This window comes from Heterocephalus glaber, unplaced genomic scaffold (genome assembly GCF_053883595.1).
Source record: "Heterocephalus glaber isolate CG9 unplaced genomic scaffold, H.glaber_assembly_v1.0 deba00000347, whole genome shotgun sequence".
NCBI classification, from domain to species: domain Eukaryota; kingdom Metazoa; phylum Chordata; class Mammalia; order Rodentia; family Bathyergidae; genus Heterocephalus; species Heterocephalus glaber.
In genome coordinates this window covers 20,929,580-20,956,206 of record NW_028258143.1, presented here as the reverse complement: position 1 = coordinate 20,956,206, position 26,627 = coordinate 20,929,580, and the positions used below count along the sequence as shown (strand labels likewise).

General features: G+C 38.1%; 1 protein-coding gene across 2 annotated transcripts in view; it reads right to left on the bottom strand.

Moving 5' to 3' along the window:
- Cfap221 (cilia and flagella associated protein 221) overlaps positions 1-26,627 on the bottom strand; it is a 159,260-nt gene that overhangs the window by 108,852 nt on the left and 23,781 nt on the right. For both annotated transcript variants that reach the window (XM_087198033.1, XM_087198036.1), the window contains exon 7: positions 7,457-7,560. In XM_087198033.1, coding sequence (XP_087054159.1) covers positions 7,457-7,560 — 104 coding nt within the window. The remainder of the gene's footprint in view (positions 1-7,456; positions 7,561-26,627) is intronic.

Genomic DNA, 26,627 nt, shown 5'->3' with positions numbered 1-26,627 from the left:
GGAATAAAGATAGGAAAGGAAGAAGTTAAACTGTCATTATTTGCTGATGATATGATACTTTACACAGAAGACTCGAAAAACTCCATCAAAAGTCTTCTATACCTAATTGACAGATTCAATAGAGTAGCTGATGTAAGGTCAATACTCAAAAAACAATAGCCTTCTTATACACAAATAGCAGACTCATTGAGGCATATAGAACTCCAACTGGCCATGATCAAAAAAATCTACACCTAGACATATAATAGAGAGAGAAATTTGGGAAACAATTCCTTTTACAAAAGCATCCAAAAAAATGAAATATCTTGGAATCAACCTAACAAAGGAAGCAAAAGACCTCTACACTGAAAACTACAGCACTCTAAAAATGGAGATCGAGGAGGATATAAGAAAATGGAAAGACATCCCCCGCTCCTGGGTAGGAAGAACCAATACAGTAAAAATGGCCATACTTCTAAAACTACTATATAGATTTAATGTAATGCTGATTGAAACTCTAACAAAATAATTCACAGAACTAGAGAAAACAATCCCCAAATTCATTTGGAACTAGAAGAGACCTAGAATAGCAAAAGCAATTCTAGGCAACAGAGGCATGGCTGGGGGTATAACAATGCCCAACTTGAAACTATACTACAAATCTACTGTGATAAAAACAGCATGTTACTGGCAAAGAAGCAGACCTGAGGATCAGTGAAATAGATTAGAAGATGCAGAAACAACTCCAGACATACTCAGCCACCTCATCTTTGACAAAGGAGCCAACCACCATCATTGGAGGAAAGATAGCCTATTTAATAAATGGTGTTGGAAAAACTGGTTTCACCTGCCAAAGATTAAAACTAGACTCATACCTATAACCGTGCACTAAACTAAGATCGAAGTGGATTAAAGATCTAAATATTAAGACAGAAACACTAAGATTGTTTGAAGATAAGTTAGGCAGAACTCTTGAAGATATTGGCATAAGAAAAGACTTTATGAACAAAACCTCAGTAGCACGGGAGCTAGCACAAAGAATCAACAGCTGGGTTCTCATTTTATTAAAAAGCTTCTGCACTGCAAAAGAAATCACCAACAGAGCTAAGAGAACACCTACAATGTGGGAAAAAATTTTCAGCAGCTGTACCTCACACAAAGGTCTACTATTGAGACTATATAAAGAATTGAAAAAAATCAGACCCCCCAAATTCCAAGACCCAATTCAAAAATGGGCATCTGAATGAGCAGGCATTTCTCAGACAAAGAAGTAAAAGCAGCAAAATAAATATATGAAAAGATGTTCAACATCACTGGTCATTCAAGAGATGCAGATGAAAACAACACTGAGATTCCACCTCACCCCAGAAAGAATGGCTGCTATCAAGAAATCAACAAATAACAAATGCTGGCAGAGGTGTGGAGAGAAAGGAACCCTTCTCCATTGTTGGTGGGAGTGCAGACTGGTGCAACCACTGTGGAAGTCAGTATGGAGATACCTCAGAGAACTAGGGCTAGAGGTCCCATTTGACCCAGCTATTCCCCTGCTGGGTATCTTTCCCAAAGAATTAAAAGAATCATACCACAGTGATATATGTGCACCCATGTTTATAGCAGCACCATTTGTAATAGCTAAAGCTTGAAAACAGCCCAAGTGCCCATCAACTGGAAACTGGATAAAGAAGATGTGGTTTTTTAATGAAATGGAGTACTACTCAGCCATAAAGAATGAGAAATTAGAGATATTTATAGCTAAATGGATGCATGTTGAGGCCATCCTCTTAAGTGAAATAAATAGGACACACATGTGTAAATACCAAATAGTTTCTCTAGTGTGAGAAACTGAAAGTGTAAATAAGGATTAAAATGATTAAAATGAATAATTCATAATTTGAATTAGGAAAAGGTCCAAAGGTGTAGGGGTGGTGGGAGGGGAAGGGGAAAGGGAAGAAGGGAAAGGAAAAATTATGAGAAAAGAAAAAAATGGGAATGAAATCTATGTAAATAGGGAAGGGTGGAGGGGGTGAAGGGCACACAGGTAATTGGGGAAAATATAAGAACTAAGATACACTATGTACAGTACAAGCACACAATGATAAATGTAAATGTATGGTACACATAAAATGTACCAATAAAAGAATAAATACTAAAAAAGAAAGGAAGAAAGAAAGGAAGAGAAGAATAGGTCAAGAAGCAAGATCCAAAAGTATGCTGCATATAAGAAACACACTTAATTCAAGAAGAAACTCATAGACTGAAAGTTAAAGGGTGGAAAACAATACTCCAGGAACCCTAATAAAAGCAGGAGTAGCTATCTTCTTAGCAGATCAAGTGGATTTCAAAACAACACTGATTAAGAGAGACAAAGAAGGACCCTACATCCTTGTAAAGGGAGCAATCCAAGAGGAGGAGTTGACAATCATAAATATATATGCACCAAACACTAGTGCACCTAACTATATGAAACAAATACTAATGGACATGAAAAATCAAATAAGCACTAATACAATACTAATGGGGGACCTCAATACCCCACTGTCACAAATAGATAGATCAACTAGACAAAAAACAAGCAATGAAATACTAGAACTCAATCAAACTCTTGAACAAATGAACTTAACAGATGTTTAGAGAGTGTTCCACCTCACAAAATCAGAATACATATTCTTTTCAGCTGCATGCAGGACATTCTCCAAAATAGACCAAATACTTGCTCATTGAACATATTTAGGTAAGTGCAAAGGAATTGAAGTTATCCCCTGTATATTATCAGACCACAGTGCGATGAGATTGGAGGTCAATACCAAAAGAAACCACAGAAATTTCATAAACACATGGCAATTGAACAACACACTTCTGAATAACCAATGGGTCACAGAGGAAATTAAAGAAGAAATCAGACAGTTCCTTCAACTAATGACAATGACAATACAACATATCAGAATCTATGGGACACAATGAAAGCAATCTTATGAGGGAAATTCATAGCAGTGAATAGACATATTAGGAAAACAGAGTGAGCCCAATTAAACAACCTGATGCTGAACCTCAAGCTTCTAGAAAAAGAAGAGCAGGACAAACCCAAAGCTCCTACAAGGGAGGAAATTACAAAGATCAGAGGAGAAATCAATGCAATGGAGACTAAGAGAATGATACAAAAAATCAGTGAAGGCAAGAGTTGGTTCTTCAAAAAAATCAACAAAATTGACAAACCCTTAGCCAACCTTGTCAGAAAAAGGAAAGAAAAGGCCCAAATCCATGCAATTAGGAATGAAATGGGTGAAATTACAATGGACCCAGCAGAAATCCAGAGGATCATCAACACCTACTTCCAGAACCTATACGCCAATAAGATGGACAACACAGAAGAAATGGACAGATTCCTAGATACATAGGAATTACCAAAGTTGAACCAAGAAGATCTAAAAACTCTGAACAAATCAATATCAAATCACTGAAACTGGAAACATAATTAAACAATTACCAACTAAGAAAAGTGGGGTCCTGATGGCTTCACTGCTGAAATCTACAAGACATTTAGAGAGGAACTACTGCCACAACTGTTTAAACTCTTCAATGAAATTGAAAGGGAAGCAATACTCCCAAATTCATTCCTGGAAGCAAGCATCACCTTGATCCCCAAAGCAGAGAAAGACCCAACCAAAAAAGAGAACTGTAGGCCACTCTCACTAATGAACACAGATGCAAAAATCCTTAATAAGATACTGGCAAATAGAATGCAGAAGATCATCAAGAAGATCATACACCCTGACCAAGTAGGATTCATTCCAGGGATGCAGGGATGGTTCAACATATGCAAACCAATCAATGTAATACACTATATCAATAGAGCCCAGGACAAAAACCATATGATCATCTCCATAGACGCAGAAAAAGCATTTGACAAAATCCAACATGCATTTATGATAAAAACCATACAAAAAATTGGAATAGAAGGTTTCTACCTCAATCTCATAAAAGCCATCTATGAAAAACAACAGCCAATATCATACTAAATGGTCAAAAACTGAAATTCTTCACACTCAAATCAGTAATAAGACAAGGATGTCCACTATCACCACTCCTGTTCATTATAGTATTGGAAACATTAGCCATGGGAATTAGAAAAGAGAAAGAAATAAAAGGAATAAAGATAGGAAATGAAGAAGTCAAATTGTCATTATTTGCAGATGACATGATACTCTATATAGAAGACCTCAAGAACTCCATCAAAAGTCTTCTAGAATTAATAACCAAATTCAGTAAAGTAGCTGGATATAAGGTCAACACACAAAAATCAATAGCTTTCCTCTACGAGAACAACAGACTCACTGAGAAAAAAATAGGGCAAACAATTCCTTTCACAATAGCATCCAAAAAACTGAAATACCTAGGAATCAATTTAACAAAAGAAATCAAAGACCTCTTCTCTGAAAAGAGAGATTGAAGACGATATCAGAAAATGGAAAGACATCCCTTGCTTCTGGGTAGGAAAAATCAATATAGTGAAAATGGCCATACTTCCAAAACTGCTATATAGATTCAGTGCAATCCCAATTGACATTCCAGCAGCATACTTCATGGACCTTGAGAAAACAATCCAAAAATTCATTTGGAACAAGAAGAGACCCAGAAGAGCAAAGGCAATTGTAGGCAACAGAGACATGGCAGTGGGTAGCACAACCCACCAACTTGATACTATACTACAAAGCTACTGTGATAAAAACAGCATGGTACTGGCAAAGAAACAGACCTGAGGACCAGTGGAACAGATTAGAAGATGCAGAACCAACTCCAGACACACTCAGCCACCTCATCTTCGACAGAGCCAAACACCCTCACTGGAGGAAAGATAGCCTCTTTAATAATAAATGGTGCTGGAAAAACGGGGTTTCACCTTGCCAAAGATTAAAACTAGACCTATCTCCCTCATGATGCCCTAAACTAAAATCAAAATGCATTAAAGATCTGAATATTAAAACAGAAATGCTGAACCAGCTGGAAGAGAAGTTAGGTAGAACTTTTGAATACATTGGTGCAGGAAAAGATTTTATGAACAAAACCTCAGTTGCCCATGAACTAGCACAAACAATCAACAAGTGGGATCTCTTCTTACTAAAAATCATCTGCACAGCAATAGAAACCACCAACAGTGTGAAGAGACAACCCACAATGTGGGAAAACATTTTCACCAGTGGTCCCTCAGACAAAGGTCTACTATCTAGAATCTATAAAGAACTTAAAAAAATCAGACCTCCCAAATTTAAAGACCCAATCCAAAAATGGGCATCTGAAATGAACAGACATTTCTCAGACAAAGAAGTAGAAATAGCACATAAGCATATGAAAAAATGTTCAACATCACTGGTCATTCGAGAGATGCAAATGAAAACAACACTAAGAGTCCACCTCACCCAGGAAAGAATGGCTGCTATCATGAAATCAACCAATAACAAATGCTGGCGGGGCTGTGGGGAAAGAGGAACACTGCTCCACTGCTGGTGGGAGTGTAGACTGGTACAACCCCAGTGGAAATCAGTATGGAGATACCTCAAAGAACCAGGACTGACGTCCCATTTGACCCAGCTATTCTCCTGCTGGGTATCTTCCCCAAAGAATTAAAAGAATCAGGGCCAGGGGTTTAGCTCAGTGGTTCTGCTTCCTGCCTCGCAAGCACAAGGTCCCAAGTTCGATCCCCAGTACCAAAAAAAAGAATCATACCACAGTGATATATGTGCACTCATGTTCATAGTAGCACAATTTATAATAGGTAAAACTTGGAAGCAGCCCAATTGCCTATCGACTGGAGGCTGGATAAAGAAAATGTGTTTTTAAAAATAAAATAGAGTACTACCCATTTGTAAAAAATGAGAAATTACAGACATTGATAGCTAAATGGATGCACATTGAGGCAATACTCTTAAGTGAAATAAATAGGACACACATATGTAAATACTGAATAGTTTCTCTGGTGTGAAAAACTGAACGTATAAATAAGGACCTAAAGGTATAATATATATATAATAATGTATAATAATTATATATAATGTATATAATGTGAAATAGGAAGAAAAGGGGCAAAGGAGAAGGGGAAGTGGGAGGGGTAGGGGAAAGGAACGAAGGGAATGGAATTAATATGAGAAAATGAAAAATGGAAACAAAGTCTTTGTAAATAGGGAGGGATGGAGGTTTGAAGGGAGGGCAGGGGAATGGGAAAAAAATAAGAACTAAGATAGAGTATGTTAAGGTGCAAATTTCCAATGCTGAATGTCATTATATTGTATACCTAAAATGTACCAATAAAATTAATTTTTAAAAATCTTCTGTCATTACTACTGAGTGGCTCTGGAGATATTTAACCCTTTTTATGCCTCACACCTGTGTCTAGAAAATGGAAATAACAGTACTGACCAGACATGGTACTGGTACAGATTAAGAATGTGTACATCTCTCTTAAAATAGTGCCTAGCATATAACAACCTCAACGTGTAACATATTCAAACAAAAGGCTTATTTTGAGAACATAATAAAGTATACATATATAGCTAAAATATCATCTTATTTAATATGACTTTAGAAACCATTTATTTTCCCTTCTTTTAAGACTCAAACAGCTGAAAATAATAAGCCTTTTCTCTCTGGAAAGAGTATCAAGTCTTATTTTATGCAATATAATCTATAATTACCTTACATTTTTAAAATCTCAGACTGTGTCCTAGTTCTATAGAAAATAACTTACATACACGTCAAAATTTAGAATTAATTAAAAGTTTCTTCTTTGAAAACTCATTTATTCATCAAAATATTCACTTGCAAATTATGAAAAAGTTGTATACAAATGAATACCTAGACTTACCAAAAATAAACTATTTTAGCATTCACAGCAGACCACTGTAGATCAATATTTAAATACCAAACCTAAATATCAAGAGACAGAAAATGCGAAGCAGAAATCACCTCAGGTATTAAATTTCACTTTCAAATGTAAGGGATCTCATTTTCAAAGTACAGGGAGTTATGGCATTTGGGGCATGAAAAGACACTTCACAGAGAAATTCATTAGATCCTTCACTGGGATTTTGAAAGCTTGTGAAGAAACCACATTGCCATTTTATTTGAAATTGAATTAAAAAATGAATATAAAACCAATGATTACCAAGAGCCAAAATTAGAATTAGACTGGATTAACTTCTAATTTCAAGTTTTGGCCTTTGAAGATACATACCTGTACATTATTATTAATCATCTGCATAATACAAAATTTTCAAAAGTGCCCTTATTCCTGTGTGTAAGTCCAATTTACATTACGTGAAATTATATAAAATTTGTCACTGTCATTACACATTTGAAAATAAGATGTAATACATTCAAACATGGCTTATTCTGTGTTTTTGGAACTTGAGACCTACTTTCCAAGTCCTGCCTTTGGTCTGGGAATGCCAAGGAAATTGGAAATAGAAACTTCAACTCTGCATACCTGATGTTGGCTCAATAACAAAGGCTTGGTGAGACTGGATCAAAGTGACTTGGAACTCAAAATCCACAGGGCAGGTGCACTGCAAAGGAATAATGTAAGTTTTGCTGCAAGATAAACAAAAAAAATGAGCATATTATTTTTCTTAATAACTAGTTCTTCTGGTAGCAAGCAACAGGGATTCAATTTGTATAATAAATGACAATGATGACAGCCAGGTCGATCCAGCACTTCTCATGGGCCAGGAACTACACATTTCTCATGTAATAATTGTTTTGATTCCATGAGGTATATTATGATTATCCTCACAAAAGAGGAAACTGAGACACAAGAGAGAGTAACTGTTCTGCACAAGGTGGCATGGCTGGTTTGTGGTAGAACCTGACGTGACCCAGGTTGACTGTTCTCGGCATCCATATCCCCAAGACCATTGTTCTTGCAAGCCTCTTGAGTGCTGTTGGGTTGATATTGCAGACTCAGAGCATGGAGAAGAAGCAATCCTACTACAGCAGGGGCCTCAGGAACCTAGGAAATACTAAATAGATGGGCCTAATGGAAAGCTAGGAGAGCCCTTTGCCTTCACATCCTGGGACCAGACAGTGCTGAAGAAACAGTGTTGGTTGTATTGTATTGAAATATGCTACAGACAGTTCAGTTAGAAGTCCAGCAGTCATGAGTGAGTACAGAGAGGGTCTGTGTATGCAGAAATGCTCTAGCACCCCAAAACGAAGCTGACTTCCAAGCTGTGTATGCAGAAATGTTCTAGTACCCCAAAACAAAGTTGAGTTCCAAGGAAGCTTGCGGCTGTCAGGTATAGCAGCAGAGGTGCTGTGGCAGAGGTTGCATTTCTCAGAGAGCCGTGTATTTCCCATAAGGTGCCTTCTTCCACTAGGGCAAGGCCAGGTCAGCTGGAGATTGTGGGATGAGTGAGGCCTGGGGAGGCAGAACTCTGCAGTGTCTACTTGGCTCCTACATAGTCCTGGAGGCAGGTTATCTGGCTCCCTTTTAGAAGCAGTTTACAAGCTACACCCTGCATTCCTGCCTTTCTCTGCACCTTGGCCCATATCCACTAGCCACCAGCCAACTTCTTCATCTTCAACTCCAGGCATCTCTTCTCTACTACACAACTCCTGAGCCCTCATGGCCCATCACAGCCCTTCATGGTTCCCCTGCCACCTGGTTGGTCTCCACAAGCTTATGCTTCCACTAGTAGCACAAGAGAGTTTCTGGAGCTTTACAATATTTAGAATTTTCAGACATTTTCATTTCTGTTAACCTGATGAAGATGACATGGTATCACATGTTATTACAATCCTCTCTTCTTTGAAGTTGAGCTTCTATTACTGTGCATCCATTTAGATTATCTCTTCTAGGAATTGCCTGTGCATATCCTGTGTTCATTTTTAAATTCGGTTGTTTGGGTCAATTATTCATTTGTAAATTCTCATATTAGTTTTTGTATATTATATTGCATTGCAAATGTCTTTTCCAACCCATAATTTATCTTTTATTTATGATGTCTGGTTGAACAGAAGTTTTTAATTTTAAATTAGTCAGCATTATCAATCTTTATTTTGGAAAGAACTAAATCTGTTCCAAACTTATGAACATGGCTTGCCTCTAATTTAGTCATTTTTGTTTGTTTGTTTGTTTTTTTGGGTATTGGGGATCGAACTCTGGTCCTTGCGCTTGTGCAGCAGGCAGCGAAACCACTGAGATAAATCCCCGGCCCTAATTTAGTCAGTTTTAATTGTCTTTCAATCAAACTTTTTAAGTTTCTCCATAGTAAGCTTGTACATTTTGATTAGATTTTACCCTCTAGGAGTCTTGGTTTGTTAGGCTGCTATAACAGAAAACCATAGACCGAGTGGCTTATAAACAACAGAAATTCATTTCTTTAGTTCTGGAGGCTGGTATATGTCCAAGATCGAAGTGTTAGCAGGTTCATGGTGCCTGGTGAAGGTCCGCTTCCTGGTTCCTAGATGGCCACCTTCTCAATCTTCTCATGTAGGGCCAGGGGCCAGGAAGCGCTTCCAGGCCTCTTTTGTAAGAACATTAATCTCATTCATGCTCCCTTAGTCTGCTGTCATGGCCTAATCACCTCCCAAAGGCACACCATCACCTTGGGGGTTAGATTACAGCATTTGCATTTTGGGGGACACAAACATTTAGACACATCCTGCTTAATATGTGAATGCTTGATTTAAAGTTGCATATTATTTTGGAGCACTATCAGCTATTATTTCTCTGCTATTCCCTTCATTCTGTTCTATGGAACTCTTTTGTTTTCTCTTTCGTTCTTTTTGCAGGGTTGGAGATTGAACTCAGGGCTTTGAACATGCTTGGCACATGCTTCACCACTGAGCTACTGCCCCAGCCCCCTGACAGAACTTTTATTAGAAATATAGATGGAACTTCTGGGTCTAGATTCCATACCTCTTAATTTCCTTTCCTTTAAAATTTAATCTCTGTGAGGGCTGGGCATTTGGCTTAATGGTTCCGCTGCCTGCCTCACAAGGACCTGAGCTTGATCCCCAGTACCAAAAAATAAAAAAAATTTAATCTCTATGATATATTATGGGTAAAATCCTCAGTACTCCTTTAAATTTATTAATCTTTTCATTACCTATGTCAAGTATAGTTTTTATGATCTATTGAGATTTTATTTTTTATTTGTATTTTTTCTGAGTATAAAATATTTTCTATTTATTACAAATATAGAAAGATTAAACTGAAAAGTACAACATAGCTGATAACTTTGCCAGTGAGGGGTCACAGTGTGTACTTTAGCCTGTTGCTTTAAAATCATTTTCCTGAATATTTTATACAGTTTTGAAGAAAAAGACTATTCTATTTTGTGTATGGGTATAAATATGCACAGTAGAAAATAAGAGTTCTATATGGAAATATGGATGGTCAAGAAACTTTATCAAAAACCAAGTTACAATACTACATATCTAGAGTGTGATAATGTTATATTATTTATATATACATATACATATATATAAACACTTCCAAAAATATGTGTTACTTATGCTTACACTGCATATTCATACATATGTAGGTATACATATATTAAATATATACATATAAAATAATGCAATGTAAAATACAGTGCTACGTTATTTATAATTTCCTTTAAATAACAGTACAGTTATACATGGCACAAAGTTATATTATCTTTCTACCCTATAAAAGGTTAATGAATGTTTATTTCAGTTTTGCTTTTCATATTCAGCTAAAGCATCTGCAAGGCTTTGAAACAGTCAATTAGTTACTAGTGTAGATTGTTAAGAAGTGGCACAAAGGCAGACATATAATGTTGTTCCCTAATGTGGAGTCCTAGAGTAAAATATTAATATTTTAAATTTTTCTTAATCTATTAGTAGCAAAGATATTAACTGCTAACTCCATAATTTAGTAAATTTAAGAAAAATAACAATAATCTATGTTTGCAGATTATGTGTAGGAAGGAAGATACAAAAATGACTTAAGATGGAATGCTATATTCTCAAATTAAAAAAATGAAATCGTTTTTAAAAAATTATTCTTCTTACAAGTGTACTAAAAGTTGGGGGAGAGAGGCCATGGCCAGAGTGATCTAGACTAGTAGGGGATAAAAAGGGAGACGTAAGCCCTTTTATCTGATAGTTTGGACATAGCTCAAAATGATTAAAAAAAAAAGAATACATAATAAAAGGAAAAAGGATAAACTAAGATCAACAAATTGCTAGAAATAAATTACATATGTGATAAATGGGACTCCAAATATCAAAGAAACTGTCAGAAAAGTATGGCTTTTTTATCTGTGTAACTGTGGCAATATTTTATAAATACAGTTTCTTTCTGAAATAAATGAAAGGCCTAATACCTTATCTTTCAACATAAAGAGCCCATATCTTTCTGTAGTGAAATGATAACATTGTATGCATTATTTTCTACCTTTTCATTTTTTCAAAGAAGTTGGAAAAAATGAAAAATGTTTTGTGTAGACTTGTCAGGTGCAATTTTATTGAAGGAGCCAGCTATATATATTTTCATTAAAAAGAGTTTGTCAGATGTCAATAAAACTTTCGAATTCTCAAACAAAAATACAAGTTCTCTACGTAAATTGCTCTGATTAGCAAAATGTCATTCAGGTAACATATAATAATTCTAGTTTGCTTAAATCTGTTGAAAAATTGAAATATATCCAGGCAGGCTACCTGCCTATTTATTCTTTCTCAGAAAATTGTTCTCTAATTTACCGGTGGATCAAAATTGGCTAAGAAGTTAATAGATAAACATCACATCTGCGCCTTGGGGGTTAGTGAGGGTTGGTGGTGGCCAGTGTCCTCCAGTTGTCTCTGCACTTTCTTTGGTTCCTTGTCCAGCCCACCGTTCCATCTCTCCTGAGTTGGTTGTCTCCCTAGGGTCACCTAAACGTCCTCGGGCCCGCGATGCTCCTGCAACCGTGCTGTCCCTCTAGGGAGAGCCACAACTTCTAAACTATCTCCCACTGGCTCGCAGGACAATGCCCATCGCTTGCCTCAGAGAGCTCTTCAGAGTTTACAGTTTAAGCAAAGTTGTAAAAATATTGGAAGGGCAGATGCAGTGGCACACGTGTGTCCCAGCTATAAGGAGAAGCCAGGAGGACCACGTGAGTCAGGAGTTCGATACTGGCTAGGACAACAAAGCGAGACCTGTTGAGGTCCCAAGTCATGCGGAACACGCCGAATCAGCCCGCTGCAGACAGGCAGGTCTGCACACCTCTATTGAGATTTTAAATGTCAGTGTCTAATTGGTTCTTCTTATCTACTTGATCACTTATATTTCTGCCCCTTTTCTGAGATAAGATCTCACTAACCTGCCCAAGCTGGCCTTGAACTTTTGGTCCTCCTGCCTTAGCCTCCCTAGTAGTAGCTTGGATTACAGATATGCACCATGCTCTTTCCACCTATTTTTGCTTCATAATTTCTTGATTTTTTAAATAAAAATTTGCTTCATTTTTCTCCTCGAAGGTTTTAAATGGACCCATTTCAAAGTCTTTATCAAGTGTTTAAAAATTCATTTCACTCAATTATATTCTGATGGTTGGGTTTGGGCTTTTTTTTTAGCATGAGATTTATTCACGTGTTTTGAAATTTGAATTTTCAGACTCATTGTGTGTGAAAAGATTCAATCCATATTGACTTTTACATCTGCCTACTGGATCCTACCAGGCAGCTATTTGAGGGCTACAGTGCATTGTGGTCCCTGGAACAGCAGGGAGCAGGGTGCACTTCCAAATCACAAGTGGGTTGTCACTGACCTCTACTTTTCTCTGTCCACACCTGGTCATTAAGCCCCAGGCCCAGGCAGCAGGTCAGCAGAGGCTTTTCAGCTTTCTTTGATGGAGAGGGGGATCAAAGGAGGAGCATCCCATTCCCTCTCTGGTTTCAAGCAGCAGGCCAGGTGCTGATGCCCTGAATCAGTGGGACATGTGGCCTCCCTGACCCCATGGGAGTGAACTCTATGACCCACTGCCAGCATCGGGACCTGGAGCCTGTTTGCTGTGCTTCCCACTTGACGTTTCTATTCTGCTTCTGCTGCACAGAGCTGTCTGCCTCATGTCTGAGCCCGGCCTGTCTCTCTGGAGGTCTCTTGTCATATTTTGTCACTAATAGATATCTGGAGAAGAGGTGCTGTGTAGTACAAACTCACTGCTCCCTCTTGACCAGATGTCTCTAAATGTACTTTTGAGAGACCTGAATGTAGAGTGCTGATGACAGCCAGGCAATGTCTTGTTTCTAATCAATTTTCACTGGTCTTTATTTTGAAAATTCTGTTTCTCAGCTGTGAGATGAGGTAGATGTCCTGTGCATACATGAGATTCCTGGCAGGGGACAGGCCTGGCCCAGACTTCCTATGATCCCATCCAAGGGCCTTGTGTTTCTGACACAATTCTGGGTGAGGGTCACATACAGGGTACTGTGTTCAGCCAACACGAGTTGAACACTCACAGATGTTTCTAACAAACTCATGAATCCTACTCTAAATCAGGCTCTGCTAGAGGTATCCAGTCAATTGAGCACTCTGAAATAGTTTCTAATTCTGAAAAAAAGAGTATATGAAGATCATTACACTTTCTAAGTAATTCGACCTAACAGACACTCGGGCTGTACTGAATGCCAGAGACTCTACCAACATGACAGGTTACCCATGTCCATGAGATATAATCAAGGCTTGGGTAAAGTCAGTGTCAAGCATTAAACCACCCCAACACAGCTGTGAAGACCGGGCTGTAGGCTCACAGGGCCTCATAGCAGTGTTGCCCTCAGTCAGCACCCTCAGGTATCTGCTCAGAGCTCTCCCAGCAAAGCACAAGCTGACACTCTGGGTCTTCTGCCACAAGATGCATGGTGGCTTTTTCCTGAGCAGAAACAACCCAAAAAACCCTCTTGGGGCTTTTCCTATTGGTCATAAATAGTCAATTTTCAATTAACTTTACAGCTCTGATAATTCTTACGGAAAAATTGTCAAGGTATTTCTTTAATGATGATTACATGAAGCCAAATTCCTGATTCATTAACCAGTTTGGAAAGCTAAATGGTTCCATAGGAACACAAAATTCCATTTGCCATGCCTGAGAAGGAGATGTAGCAGCAGTGCAAGGCATCCAGATTTCGGCAGAATTGCTGCACTCTGCTCTCATTGACATCTGCAGTATGGATGGCACTAAAATCATAGCTCAAAGACAGTCTAGATGAATTTGAGTCTAAAGGAAGTTTAAGTAATGTAAAGTTTAGTTTACTCAGAAGTTCTTAATATTTAAAGAAACAGAATCTCCCTAGGATCTGAGTGGAATTAAAACATCTGAACTAATTCCCTTTAAAACTGATCTATAGGCCAGGCACAGTGGTACATGCCTGAGATCCCAGCTACTTGGGAGGCTGAAGCAGGAGGGTTGCAAACTAAAGGCCACCCTGAGAAACTCAGCAAGACCCTGTCTCAAAAACAAGAAAACAACAACAAAGAAGGGACTGGAGGTGTAGTTCAGTGACTGAGTGCTTACCTAGCATGTTCAAGGAAGGCACTGAGTTGGATCCCCAAAACCAGAAAAACAAACAAAAAACCCAAAATTGATCTACAATGAAGAACTATGAATACACATATATACCTTGTGCCTATTATTCCTCAGAAGCAAATTGGAGCTTAGAGTTTTTCTATAACTTATAGGAAGCAGGCAATTAAAATATGAAACCAAGCAGAAGTACTTTTGGAGGAAACCACAACTTTTATCTCTGTTGCTTTATTATTAAACATGTTATTTATTTATTTATTTATTTATTTATTTCTGGTACCAAGCATCAGACTCGGGTTCTTGTGCTTGCGAGGCAGGCAGTGGAACCACTGAGCTAAATCTCTGGCCTCTTAAACATGTTATTAATTATGCTTGTGCTATGTATAAAATGTATTAAATGCTTTTGAAAAGTTATTACCTATTTTTGAAGAAAATCCAACTTGAAACTTTAAATACTAAGCTTTTATATTGTGATCATGTATAAATTGTCTGCCTATTATAACAGAGCACAATTTGTCTTGCAGAAAGTAAACATAATAAAATAAATTCAAATTTCTTTTTCATTCTTTCTCTGGTATTTTGAGAGAATGAATGCTCTGAAACTTGCCAGAGACAACATAAAATCAAATATCCTCTCTAATTCAAAACTCTCAGTATCTAGAGAGAGAACAGGCCACTGTACCATAATAGGATTTGTCCCTTTTCTTGAGAATGAAGATGGCTGGATTTAGAAGGTACAAAAAAATTAACCAGTAGTTCTTATGTTCGTATAAAATTGGAGGGAACACTATTGAGATAAAGGGAAGCCTTTTTACAGAGATGTATGGAGAAAGCAAGTCTGGGCAAACTTTGGGGTTACACACTGTGGCAGTTTACAAACAAGTCTACAAACTGGCATTCTCTGCACTGAGAGGCTGTCTATTCCCCTCTATTGCTATGTAACTAATAGAATACAGAGGAACGATGCTGTACCTGTTGCTTAAGGCCAATGCCTAAGAAACTAGCAAGTTCTTGTTCTCTTTGGAGACTCACCCCCATGTAATAAGGAAGCTAAGCAGCCTGTGAGACACCCATAAGGAGAGACTGAGGCTCCTGGCGCTCGGGCCAGCTGAGCTCCCCGAGGATAGCCAGCCTGTGAGTGGACCTTTCAGCTCTGCTGAGCAGCGCAGCTGACTACACAGAGCAGCAATGAGGCTGTTGCAGTGATCCGTGCCTGACTTGTAGGTCCCTGGGTGAAATCAACGACTACTTGCTGTTGTTTTACACTGCTACTTTAAGGGTGGTTTGTTACATAAAAAAATGGAACCAAACTGTTTTCTCTTTCCCACTTCCCTTTTTCTCCAGTAAATGATTATCTTACTCCATTTCTGGTTTTAAAGGTTTTTGTTTTTGTTTTTGTTTTTTTGCACTTGCCCTTAATATGTACCAGCCATTGTGCTTATATCTCAGTTAATCCTCTTAACTCTATGAGATGTGTACCATTATTATCCTCATCTTATGGATAAATAAACTGACCTATAGTGATGTGCAAGGTCACACAGTTAACAAATGTTGAAGTAGGATTTAAAGCCAGGCCTCTTAACTGCTATACTGTGTCTACTCACTTCTGTCTTTAATATTAAGAAACGGCTAATAACATCTCTCTCTTTCCACTGCAGTCCTCTTCTCTGTGGACCTCTTTGAAATTGATCTTCTTGAGCAATAATCATGAATGACCTATATTATTTCCCTATTCAGTATTTGCCCCCCATGCATATGTTAAAACCCCAATTCCCATGATGCAAGTGGGGCCTTTTCGAGGTAATGAGGTTTAGATGAGGTCATGAAAGTGGGCCCTCAAAAAGGCTAAGCATCCTTTTAAGAACTTGGAGACAGGGCCTTTTACCACCACCACTCCAGCCTGTCATGTGAGGAAACCCAGGAGAGGGCCCTCACCACAACTTAACCCTTTTGGCCCCATGATCTTGGGTTTTCAGAGCTGTGAGAAATGCTCATTGCATAAGCCACCAAGTCTATGGTCATTTCTAATGGTAGCTTGAGCTAAGACAAATCTCAAGCTCTTTTCCTAAGTGAAACCAACCTCCTCTGAAGCTCTGGCATGAACCTAGAGGGAAAGAAGGAAATCTAGGGACTGGCCAGATATTTTCATTTAAGCTTCAGATGTAAATTGCTAAATCCAGAATGTACCCAACAGAAACAAAAGGAAAGAAGATACACTGTATGATGTGTAAATACCACATAGTTTCTCTAGTGTGAGAAACTGAGAGTGTAAATAAGCACTAAAAGGTATAATAGACAATGTGAAAGAGGAAAAAAAAGGGCAAAGGGGAAGGGGAAGTGGCAGGGGTAGGGGAAAGGAAAGAAGGGAATGGAATTAATATGAGAAAATGGAAAAATGGAAACAAAGTCTTTGTAAATAGGGAGGGATGGAGGGGTTGAAGGGAGGGCAGGGGAAGGGGGAAAAATAAGAACCAAGAGAGATTATGTAAAGGTGCAAATTTCCAATGATGAATGTCATTATATTGTATACCTAAAATGAACCAATGATTAAAATGAAAAACAGAAACAAAAACAAAAACAAAAAAACAAAAAAGAAGATACACTGTGTGTGCATGTACATGTGCGTGTGCATGTGTGTGTGTGTGTGTTTGCATGTGAGAGGTGCTGGGGCTGGAACCCAGTATATTACGCATGCTACTAGGGAGCTACATCTCCAGCCCTGAGACACACTCTTAACTGCCTTCTAGCCACACTGCTCATCTCCAAATAGGCAACAATTTCAAAACTTTTAAAAGCTGAGAGTAAATTATGTTTCAAATGTCAAAGAATGGTCTTTTATCTAAGACGATATGTTCTTTTGAACTTTCATATGTTGCTTATCTTATTTTCAAAGACATAATTAACTTCACTGGTGTTGGAGCCTCAAACCAGATGCAGAGTAGATACATGATCCTTAATGATACATCAAATAAAGGTAAAAACAAATTATGCGAAGAAATATTCAAGTAACAGTAATTTACTTATCTTTTATGCCTAGAGAATAAACACCACCTTCATTTTGGCCCCAGCTTAGACCAAGATTACAGGCAAAGGTGCACCAGGGGTCTATCCTGCTTCTGGTCTAAGATCCCCATCCCAGTGAAATTAGTCATGTCTCTGAAAATAGGATAAGCAACATATAAGTATCTTACATATTTGGAGATCCCTCCTGGCCCTTAGTTCAGTTCCTTCCTCACTCTTATTAGTTCTTCCTGTAGGCTGAACTGTGCCCTAGCTTATTTCTCCAGCAGTTTAGGAAAAGGGGTAACCTGGTGACAGCACTGGGGAACAACCTGAATTCAATGAGTCACCTCTTCATGCCTGGTAGAAGTTAAGGCATTTCCCTGGGATTAGAAAGAAACTGACCTGAGAAAAAGTTGGAGGGACCAGATGACATGACATTTGTCATCTCTAGAGATATATGTAGGCTGTTTATATTTCAAAACACCTTTTTAGGACCAGGGTGTAGCTCAGTGGTAGAATATGTAGTTAGCATGTGTGCAAGGACCTGGGTTTGATCTCATGCACTGAAAACAAAACAAAAAACACCCTTTAAGAGCCAGACATGGAGAGAAGGTGAGCCAGTACCAGCACCCGGAAGGAGGCTCCCCCACCGCCATTCCATGCTCCTAGGGCAGAGAAGGTGAGCTGTGCAGGTGCCAGAAGCACTGCCCCTCCTGCCCGCCACTGTGGAAATGAGAAGACACATAAACAAGCCTCAAAAACAGACTTCCAGATCACCTACAGAAATCCCAAAGGGAAACAAGATGGAACAATCTGATACTCAACCACTGGACACTCTGAACTGGCAACAAAAGAGGATCTGGGAAAAATGAAATCAGAAATAATTACTCAGATAACAGCAAAGATTGTACTCATAGTACAAGACATGATTAATAAATCTAGAGAGGACACAGATAAAAAAATAGAGGATCTGAGGAACATGATGGAATCGCAACATAGGAAACAAATGGAATCCATAAAACAGATACAAACAGATTTCCAGGAGATTAAAAACTCCATTGAAAGTCTGTGCAGCAGAATGAACCAATGTGAGGATAGAATTTCACATATAGAAGAAAAGATTGCAATTAGTGACCAGGAAAAGAAAAATTGCTTTAAAATTGTAAGGGAACATGAGAAATCAATCCAGCAGTTGCTAGACGATGCAAAGAAGAACATAAGACTGATGGGGGTCAATGAAGAAACAGGAGAGAGTGCAGATGACATAAAAAAACTGTTCACAGAAGTGATGGCAGAAAACTTCCCAAGCAGGGGAAAAGAACTTGACATACAGATAAGTGAGGCATATAGGACTCCAGCTAGCCTTGATCAAAAGAAATCTACACATAGGCATATAATAGTTAGGATTCCAGAAACCCAACAGAAGAACAAAATTCTACAAGCAGTGAGAGAAAAAGAAACAAATCACATACAAAGGAAAGCCCATCAGAATCACAGCAAACCCTCAAGGCAAGAAGAGTGATGTATTTCAAGCCCTAAAGGAAAACAGCCTCCAACCCAGACTGATGTACCCTGCAAAACTATCTTTCAAAATGGATGGAGAAATAAGATACTTTCATGATAAAGAGAACCTCAGGAACTTCATGAATACCAAACCAGCACTCCAAAAAAATTTTAGACAACATCCTAGGAAAAGACAATGAGGATCACAACCCCAGGAAGCCCAGCAGAATGAATCCACTGGGCATGACAAATTAAGCGCAAAGGGGGAGAATCCAACAAAAAGAAAAAGTCATGACTAGGCTTTTAAAACTTTTGACTTCATCTCCCTAATGAGTGTATAATTCAATCTTATTATTGTACTGAATAGTATTTTTCTGATTCTAGAGTTGCACACCTTTCCTTGTGCTATACTGGCTATTTATCATCTTCTTACGTCTACTTTTTAATTGGGTTGTCTATTAATGAACTGTAAGAGTTCTTTATATATTCTGGTCAGAGGTTACATACATTGTAAATATGGTCTGTTTAAGTACTACTTTTCATTTTAATGATGTCATTTAAAGTTCTAAATTTTGATGGAATCTCATTTATCAAATTTTTTCTTTTATACATCATGTTTTTTGTATCCTAGGTAGTTCTTGCCTACCCTAAATTCATAAACATTTTCCCTTATAATCTCTTCTTAAAATTTTATACTTTTAGGTTTTCAGTTTTAGGTTCATAGATCCCTTCAAGTTATTTTTATGTACGGAAATATAGAGTTGAGGTTAATTTTTTATATACGGATACCAGGTGTTCTAGTGCCGTCTGCTGAAAACACTATCTTTTCCTTGGCTCTTGAATTGAGTTTATAGTCTATAAAATGTTAATGTTAAATAATCTTTCAAAACTCAGTAGACCATATATGTGTGGTTCTATTTCTAGACTGTTTTATTCCAATGATCTATATGTCTTTCCTTACACCAACACTGCCTTGATTTCTGTAGCTTTAGAAGAAGTCTTAAAATTAGGTACTAAACGTCTTCCAACACTGTTTTTTTTTTTGTTTGTTTTTTTGTTTTTCTTTTTACTTTTCTAGGTCCTTTGTACTCCTACATAACTTTTAAATTTCAGTATCTAATTCTTCATTTATAGCAAGTATACATAGACCTGAATTTTTATATATCCCTTGTGTTTTCTAATCCTGCTAAATTCAATTACAAGTTCTAGGGGCTCCTAGAGATTTCTTAGTATTTTCTCTATAGATGGTCATTTCATCTACATATAAAGATTTTTGCTTCTACCTTGCCAATCCTATCCTAATTGTGTCATTTTATTGCCAGACTATTTTGGTTTGGGCCTATGTTTCAAAATTTAATGGACAAATGAAGAGTAAGCATATCTGCCCTTGTTCCCCACCTTAAGGAGAAAGCATTGTATCTTCTCCATTCATATAAGGCGTTTTTGCTGGAAGTATGGAGTACATGTCTTTAATCTGTTGAGAAGGTTCTGTTCTACTTCTAGTCTCCTGACAGCTTTTACCATGAACAGCTGTGGAATTTAGTCTGACACTTTTTCTCCAAGTAATGACAAGATCATATGGCTTTTTCCTTTTTTCTTTTAAAATGATGACTTTTGGGGGTGGATCTTCCAATGCTGAACCAATACTGTCATCCCTATAATAAAACCACTTTCTACATACTGCCAGATCTGACTTCTAAGAGTTTGTTTTGTTAAACAAATTTCTGTCTATGTTCATACTTTTTTCTTCTATTATATTTATCCAGCTTTAGGATTGGCATAATGTTGACTTCCTAAAACGAAGGGAGAAGTGTTCCTTTTTTTTTCTGCTTTAAATCTTTGATATAATTTATCAGTTAAAATGTATACAAGCCTGTTGTTATCATATAGGTAGGTTTTCAAGCTAGGAATATACTTTCTTTAATAGGAGCTATTCAAATTTTATATTTCCTCCAGAGTTAGTTTCATTAATTTGTCTTCCAAGGTACTTCTTAGAAGTTGTCAAATTTATGTCAAAACAGATTTCTGAAATATGCTTTCTATATCCTTTTAAATTCTGTAAAAACCGTGGTAATGTCTCCTAGGTTTTGATATTTTAATTTAAAAAATGTATAATTGATATTGTGTAATAGGAAGTAACGGTCTAAAGGAGCAGGGGAAGTGGGAGGGGTAGGGGAAAGGAAAGAAGGGAAAAGAAAAAATATGAGAAAAGGAAAAAAATGGAAACAAGGTCTTTGCAAGTAGAGAAGAGTGGAGGGGGTGAAGGGAGGGCAGGGGAAGGGGAAAAAACATAAGAACCAAGATACTCATGTAATGGTACAAGATCCCAATGATGTATGTAAATGTATTTTATACCTCAAATGTACGAATAAACTTAATGGGGGGGGGGGAAGAGCCAGACATGGTGGCACACGCCTGTAATCCCAGCACTCAGGAGGCTGAGACAGAAGGATTGCTGTGAGTTCAAGATCAGCCTGGGTTACATAGTGAGTTCAAGGCCAGGATGAATTACATAGTGAAACCTTGTCTCAAACAACAAAACATCCTTTAAAATTCGTAGTAAAATATACTGCCATTTAAATCATTTTAAGTGTATTGCTCAGTGGCATTAAATACTTTCCCACTGTTGTGAAACCATCACCACCATGCATCTATAGAACGCTTCATCTTGCAGAACTGAAGCCCTATCTCCATCAACTACCAGGTCCCCAATCCCTCCTCCCCTGCCCCAGCCCCTGGAAGCCACATCTACTTCTTGCCTCTATGTATTTGATGACTGGAGGTACTCCACGGGACTAGAATTGCACAGTATAAAATACCTTTCAAAAATAAATATTAAGTTCACTTAATGTGAAAATGTTAGTAAAAATAAGATCAGAAATAGCTCTTTACAGTTCTGCAGGATGACAGGTAATGTGGCATCATGGCGGATAAAGAGTGAAATTTGGAGGGGTTGTCTAGGGGATGGTGAGTAGGGTCTTGGCTTGAGTCCAGAGAACAGAATGAGTTGGCAACAGAAATGGGGCCAGTTCCAGGGGAAGGAATGAGCTACACTGGACGTGAAGGAAGATGAAAAGCCTCCTGTGGTCTGACTGCCTTTTTATGGAGAAAAATATAGCATTTATTGGGGAGGATAAGAAGATACACTGAAAGTTGCCAACAGTCTTTTCTTCTTTTACAAGAAGGGGTAGAGAAACCACATGCTGACTATACTCAGACCACACTTCCTCCCAGTGAAATGGCCCTATAATAATGTGTGGCCTGAAGTAACCCTGGATCTCTGCTGCCACTCTGCCAGTCCATGGCCTACCCGCCAGCAGTGAAAACAGAAAGCTCACTCTTCAGTGGAATAAGAAACAAACTTTTTTTTTACAGTAAAGTAACTTAAGTTCAAATACTATTGGCTTTGAAATTACAGTATAAGAATTTGGGATAAGAATTGGAGACAGATTTAACAGAAAACAATGATTTCAACAATTAGATTCTGTCGACTGGTTGCTAGTTACTCCGTTCTGAATATTTTGACCATCATAAGTAACCACATTGAGAAAACATATTACCTGTGAGTGTACATATGTGTGCGTGTACCTGTCTGGGTGCTTGTGCACATGTGTACCTGTGTGGGCACTACAAACCTATGGTGCTGCAGCAGCACTAGTTAAACATGGCTGCTTGTGCAGCGTCAGGTTTAGGATGTGACATCCACACACACCAAGCCAGGTGAAGCCAGAATGTAATAAATTATTCCAAGTATTTGCAATACTAGAAGGGCCTAAACCAGAAATCCACCTTTAACTCTGGCCCTGATATACACATTTATGTGCTCCAGATGCTGATCATAAATTGTGCCACTACACCCCAGGCAGGGCCCCATGCAAGCCAAATGGACAATGTTTTACAAAAAAAAAGCCCAAGGGAGAAAAGCAGAGTATTAATAGCTTTCAAGCTCAGCTTTCTTAGGGTTGATAATGGCTTTTCTCACTTTAGATTTTTTTTTTTTGTACCAGGATCTCACTTTAGACTTTCAGAGTTTCCATTGCTTTCTCCAGCAACCAAAAGCCTAGAATTCTGTGAGAAAGGTAAAAAGAATAAAACTAAGTCTGGCCTAGGGCCGAGGATTTAGCTTAGTGATTCCACCACCTGCCTTGCAAGCACAAGGTCCCGAGTTTGATCCCTGGTACCAAAAAAAAAACAAAAACAAACTTAAGTCTGGCCTTCCATTGGAAATGCCCTATGTTGACGATCTCAAGTTGGCATCCACTTCTGGTAAGTTAAAGGGAGAAGCATTTATGGTTTTTCATCATTATTAATATAGATCCTCATAGGTGAGAAGTTTGGTGCTTTTCTTTTTCTGCTAAAATTCATAAGGAAGACTAGGTCAAGATGAATAGCCAGACTGATAGTCAGCAAAGGGACATTAAATTGAAGAAATTTTAAGTACAAAATATGAAAAATTTTTTCATATAGTGAAAACTCAGGCTTTGTTAAGTGACTTTTATCAAAATATCAATTTTGAAAGATAAGCTCACTATTGTTCCAGACATCCATGTAGGGGCTAAAGTAAAGCAGAAGCATGTTGACAGGCTCAGGCCACCCTTGTTGGAATGCTTTCATAAAATGCTGCTGCTTCTTCCAATCATCTGTGAGTCTGGGACACACAAAAAGAACCCCTAGCATAAGTGAGGAGCACATTCCCCTTGACAAATTGAACAAATGTGAATTTTTTTTTCTGTTCAAGTAGAGAGGCCTTCAAAAACTCCTCATGCAGACCAATTTTATCTTCTGATGCCTTCTTTCTAACACAGTTACAGCTGGCTCTTGACTCCCTCATAAAAAGATTCAGAATTGGCACAGTGTAACTTTGGGATGGTTGCCATCAGCGCTGGGGCAGACTCTCACCATCAATCTTCTTTCTCAGCAATAGTTTAAGAATAAACATTTCTAAGCGGCCCAGATGCCTTAAAAATCTAGAGGCAATGAGAGAACTTGATGACATTAGGACATCATATTCTGACATTGGTCATTCCCATACTTTCTAAAACCAGTCATGAGGTTTACTCTTAAGGAAAAGCATCCTTTGGTAAATTCTTAAACTTATGCCTTAAAAGTTCCAGAAAGTAAAATACCCTAGTTTTGGAATGGAGTAGCCAGGAATCTTCTCTGTTAGTGTCATTAATGTGGCCCCATGATCCATACAACCTCTGCTGCTCTGAGATGACCTGATTGCTATGTGAACCCAAGGGTGCCTTGCTTATGGGACCAGATCCAGAATGGACCCTCCTAGATTTCTCATCCCTTCCCCAGGTGACTTTCATGGGAACTTGTCCATAGAACATTAACCAGCTGGTCAGCAGAGTCAGCTTGGTGCCAGGAGGATCAATTGAGTTGACAACTACTGGTCAACTGACTGGCTTTGCCACCGATTTCAACTAGTTATTTGGTATCAGAAACACACTGTTGCAAAAACTACAGAGCAAGATGAACAAATCTTTTTGGGACCATGGAAATGGAATGATATAAAACTTACATAACTAATATAAGTATGTTCTTATTTACTTATACATATAGGAAGGATGAGATTGCATTTTATCTACAACACTCTAGGATATCGAGTGATTACCAAACTTAACAGCCCTTCATAGTGAGGTTTACCTGCTTATAAACCACAGTTTTAGCTACAGAAGGAAATGAGGGCTGCAAGTCCTCAGCACCTCATGATATTGTGTTTGACTTAGAGATGTTGGACAGAAATTGGAATGCAACTGCTTGTTATTCACAGAGGCTGTCGGAGTATATTTTACCAGACCTTAAGCTACCAAAGTTGTTTATAGTTGGCAAGGGTCCACATAGCATTTTATCTCAGCAAGAAAAATTTACAACCATCAGACCCAGCCACTGAAAATGTAGCTGATGAATATAAACAAGTCCAGTTGGTGACCTTGTAGAAAATGGACCTAAGTACTGTCTAGTCCTCAGAGAGACTCTGGGAAGACCACAGAAGCAACCCAAAGTAAAAACGAAAAATTAGTGGTATTAAACACAAACTCTGCTGGGTGTGATGGTGTGCATCTGTAGCTCCAGCTACTTAGGAGGCTGATGCAGGAACATTGCTTGAGGTAGAGACCAGCCTGGACAGCACAGTGACTCTGTCTCAAAAAATAAAATAAGATAAAATAATAAAATAAAATAACAGCAAACTCCCTACAAATTTTATCCAAATCAATTCTATATAAAAGTGAAAACATATCCTTCTGAATTCTCCTTTTGCTGAATTTGTGTTCTTTTATCAAGTATATATTTCTTCATAATATACATTGTCTCTTCTTTAGCTATGGAAATGGTCGCTTTATTTAGACATTTAAGAGAATATGCACAATTGGAATCCTTGTAGATTGCTGGTAGGAATATAAATGGTACAGCCTCTCAGGAAAACAGTCTAATAGTACCTCATAATGTTAAATATAGAGTGAGCATATGATCTAACAATTCCATTTCTTGGTATATAGCCAAAAGAAATAAAAACATACATCCATATAAACCATACATAAAATATTCACAGTAGTATTCATAATAATAGCCCCAAAGTGAAAAGAACTCAAATATCTATTTACTGATGTATGCATATATAAAATGTGGTGTGTCTATAAAATGAAATCTTATTCAGCAATAGGAAGGAATGAAGTACTGACACAAGCTGGATGAATCACAAGTTGGATGACCCTTGAAAACATGCTAAATGGAAGAAGTCAGTTCATTTTTATGAAATGTCTGGAATAGACCAACTCATAGAAACAGAAAACGAATCAGAGTTTGATTACAACTGGGAAGTTTGAGGGTGGGGGATGGGAGGTGAGTATGAGATTGGGATTATAAAAATGTTCTGAAGTTGATTGTTGTGATAGTTGCACATACTGAAAACCAATGAATTGTATTTAAAATCAGTATACTTACATGTGAGTTAGATCTCAATAGAACTCTGAAAAAAGTACACTATAAATGTACTTAGGTTGTGCTACTTAGTGATACCTTGCCTGAAAAGAAATATTTAATTAAATAAAAAATAAAAAGGGCTGGGGATGCAGCTCATTGTGAAGGCCCTGTACAGGGGATGAGGGGAGAGAAACAGATAGACACAGAGACAGACAGACAGGCCTTTCTTGGGGGACTGGTTCATCCTCATGGTGGTGAGTAGGTTCTCCCCCTCATAGGGCTAGACTAGTTCCTGTGAGAATGGGTTGACACAACAGAGGGGCCCCTGTGTTCTGTTTTCTACATTCATCTGCTAGCCCATCAGCCATTAGTTCCTTAGCAGGAGCTAAGAAAATGTCACCATCATGCTGTTGGACTTCTCATCCTCCAGAACTGTGAGCCAAATAAACTTCTCTTCTTTATAACTCACCCATCCTCAGGTATTCTGCCATAGCATCAGAAAATGAACTAAGACGTACCTAACATTGTGCCTAGCACATTCCAGGCATTCAATAAATGAATGAATGAAATGAATGCTGAATAAAGAACCCACTCAAAGGATACCTTCAACCCCAAAGGTAGCCTAGGATTAATAGTGTTCTAAGTGAAGGGCTTCACCCCTGTCCTGTTCCCACATATTTTAGATGAAAAGTTGTA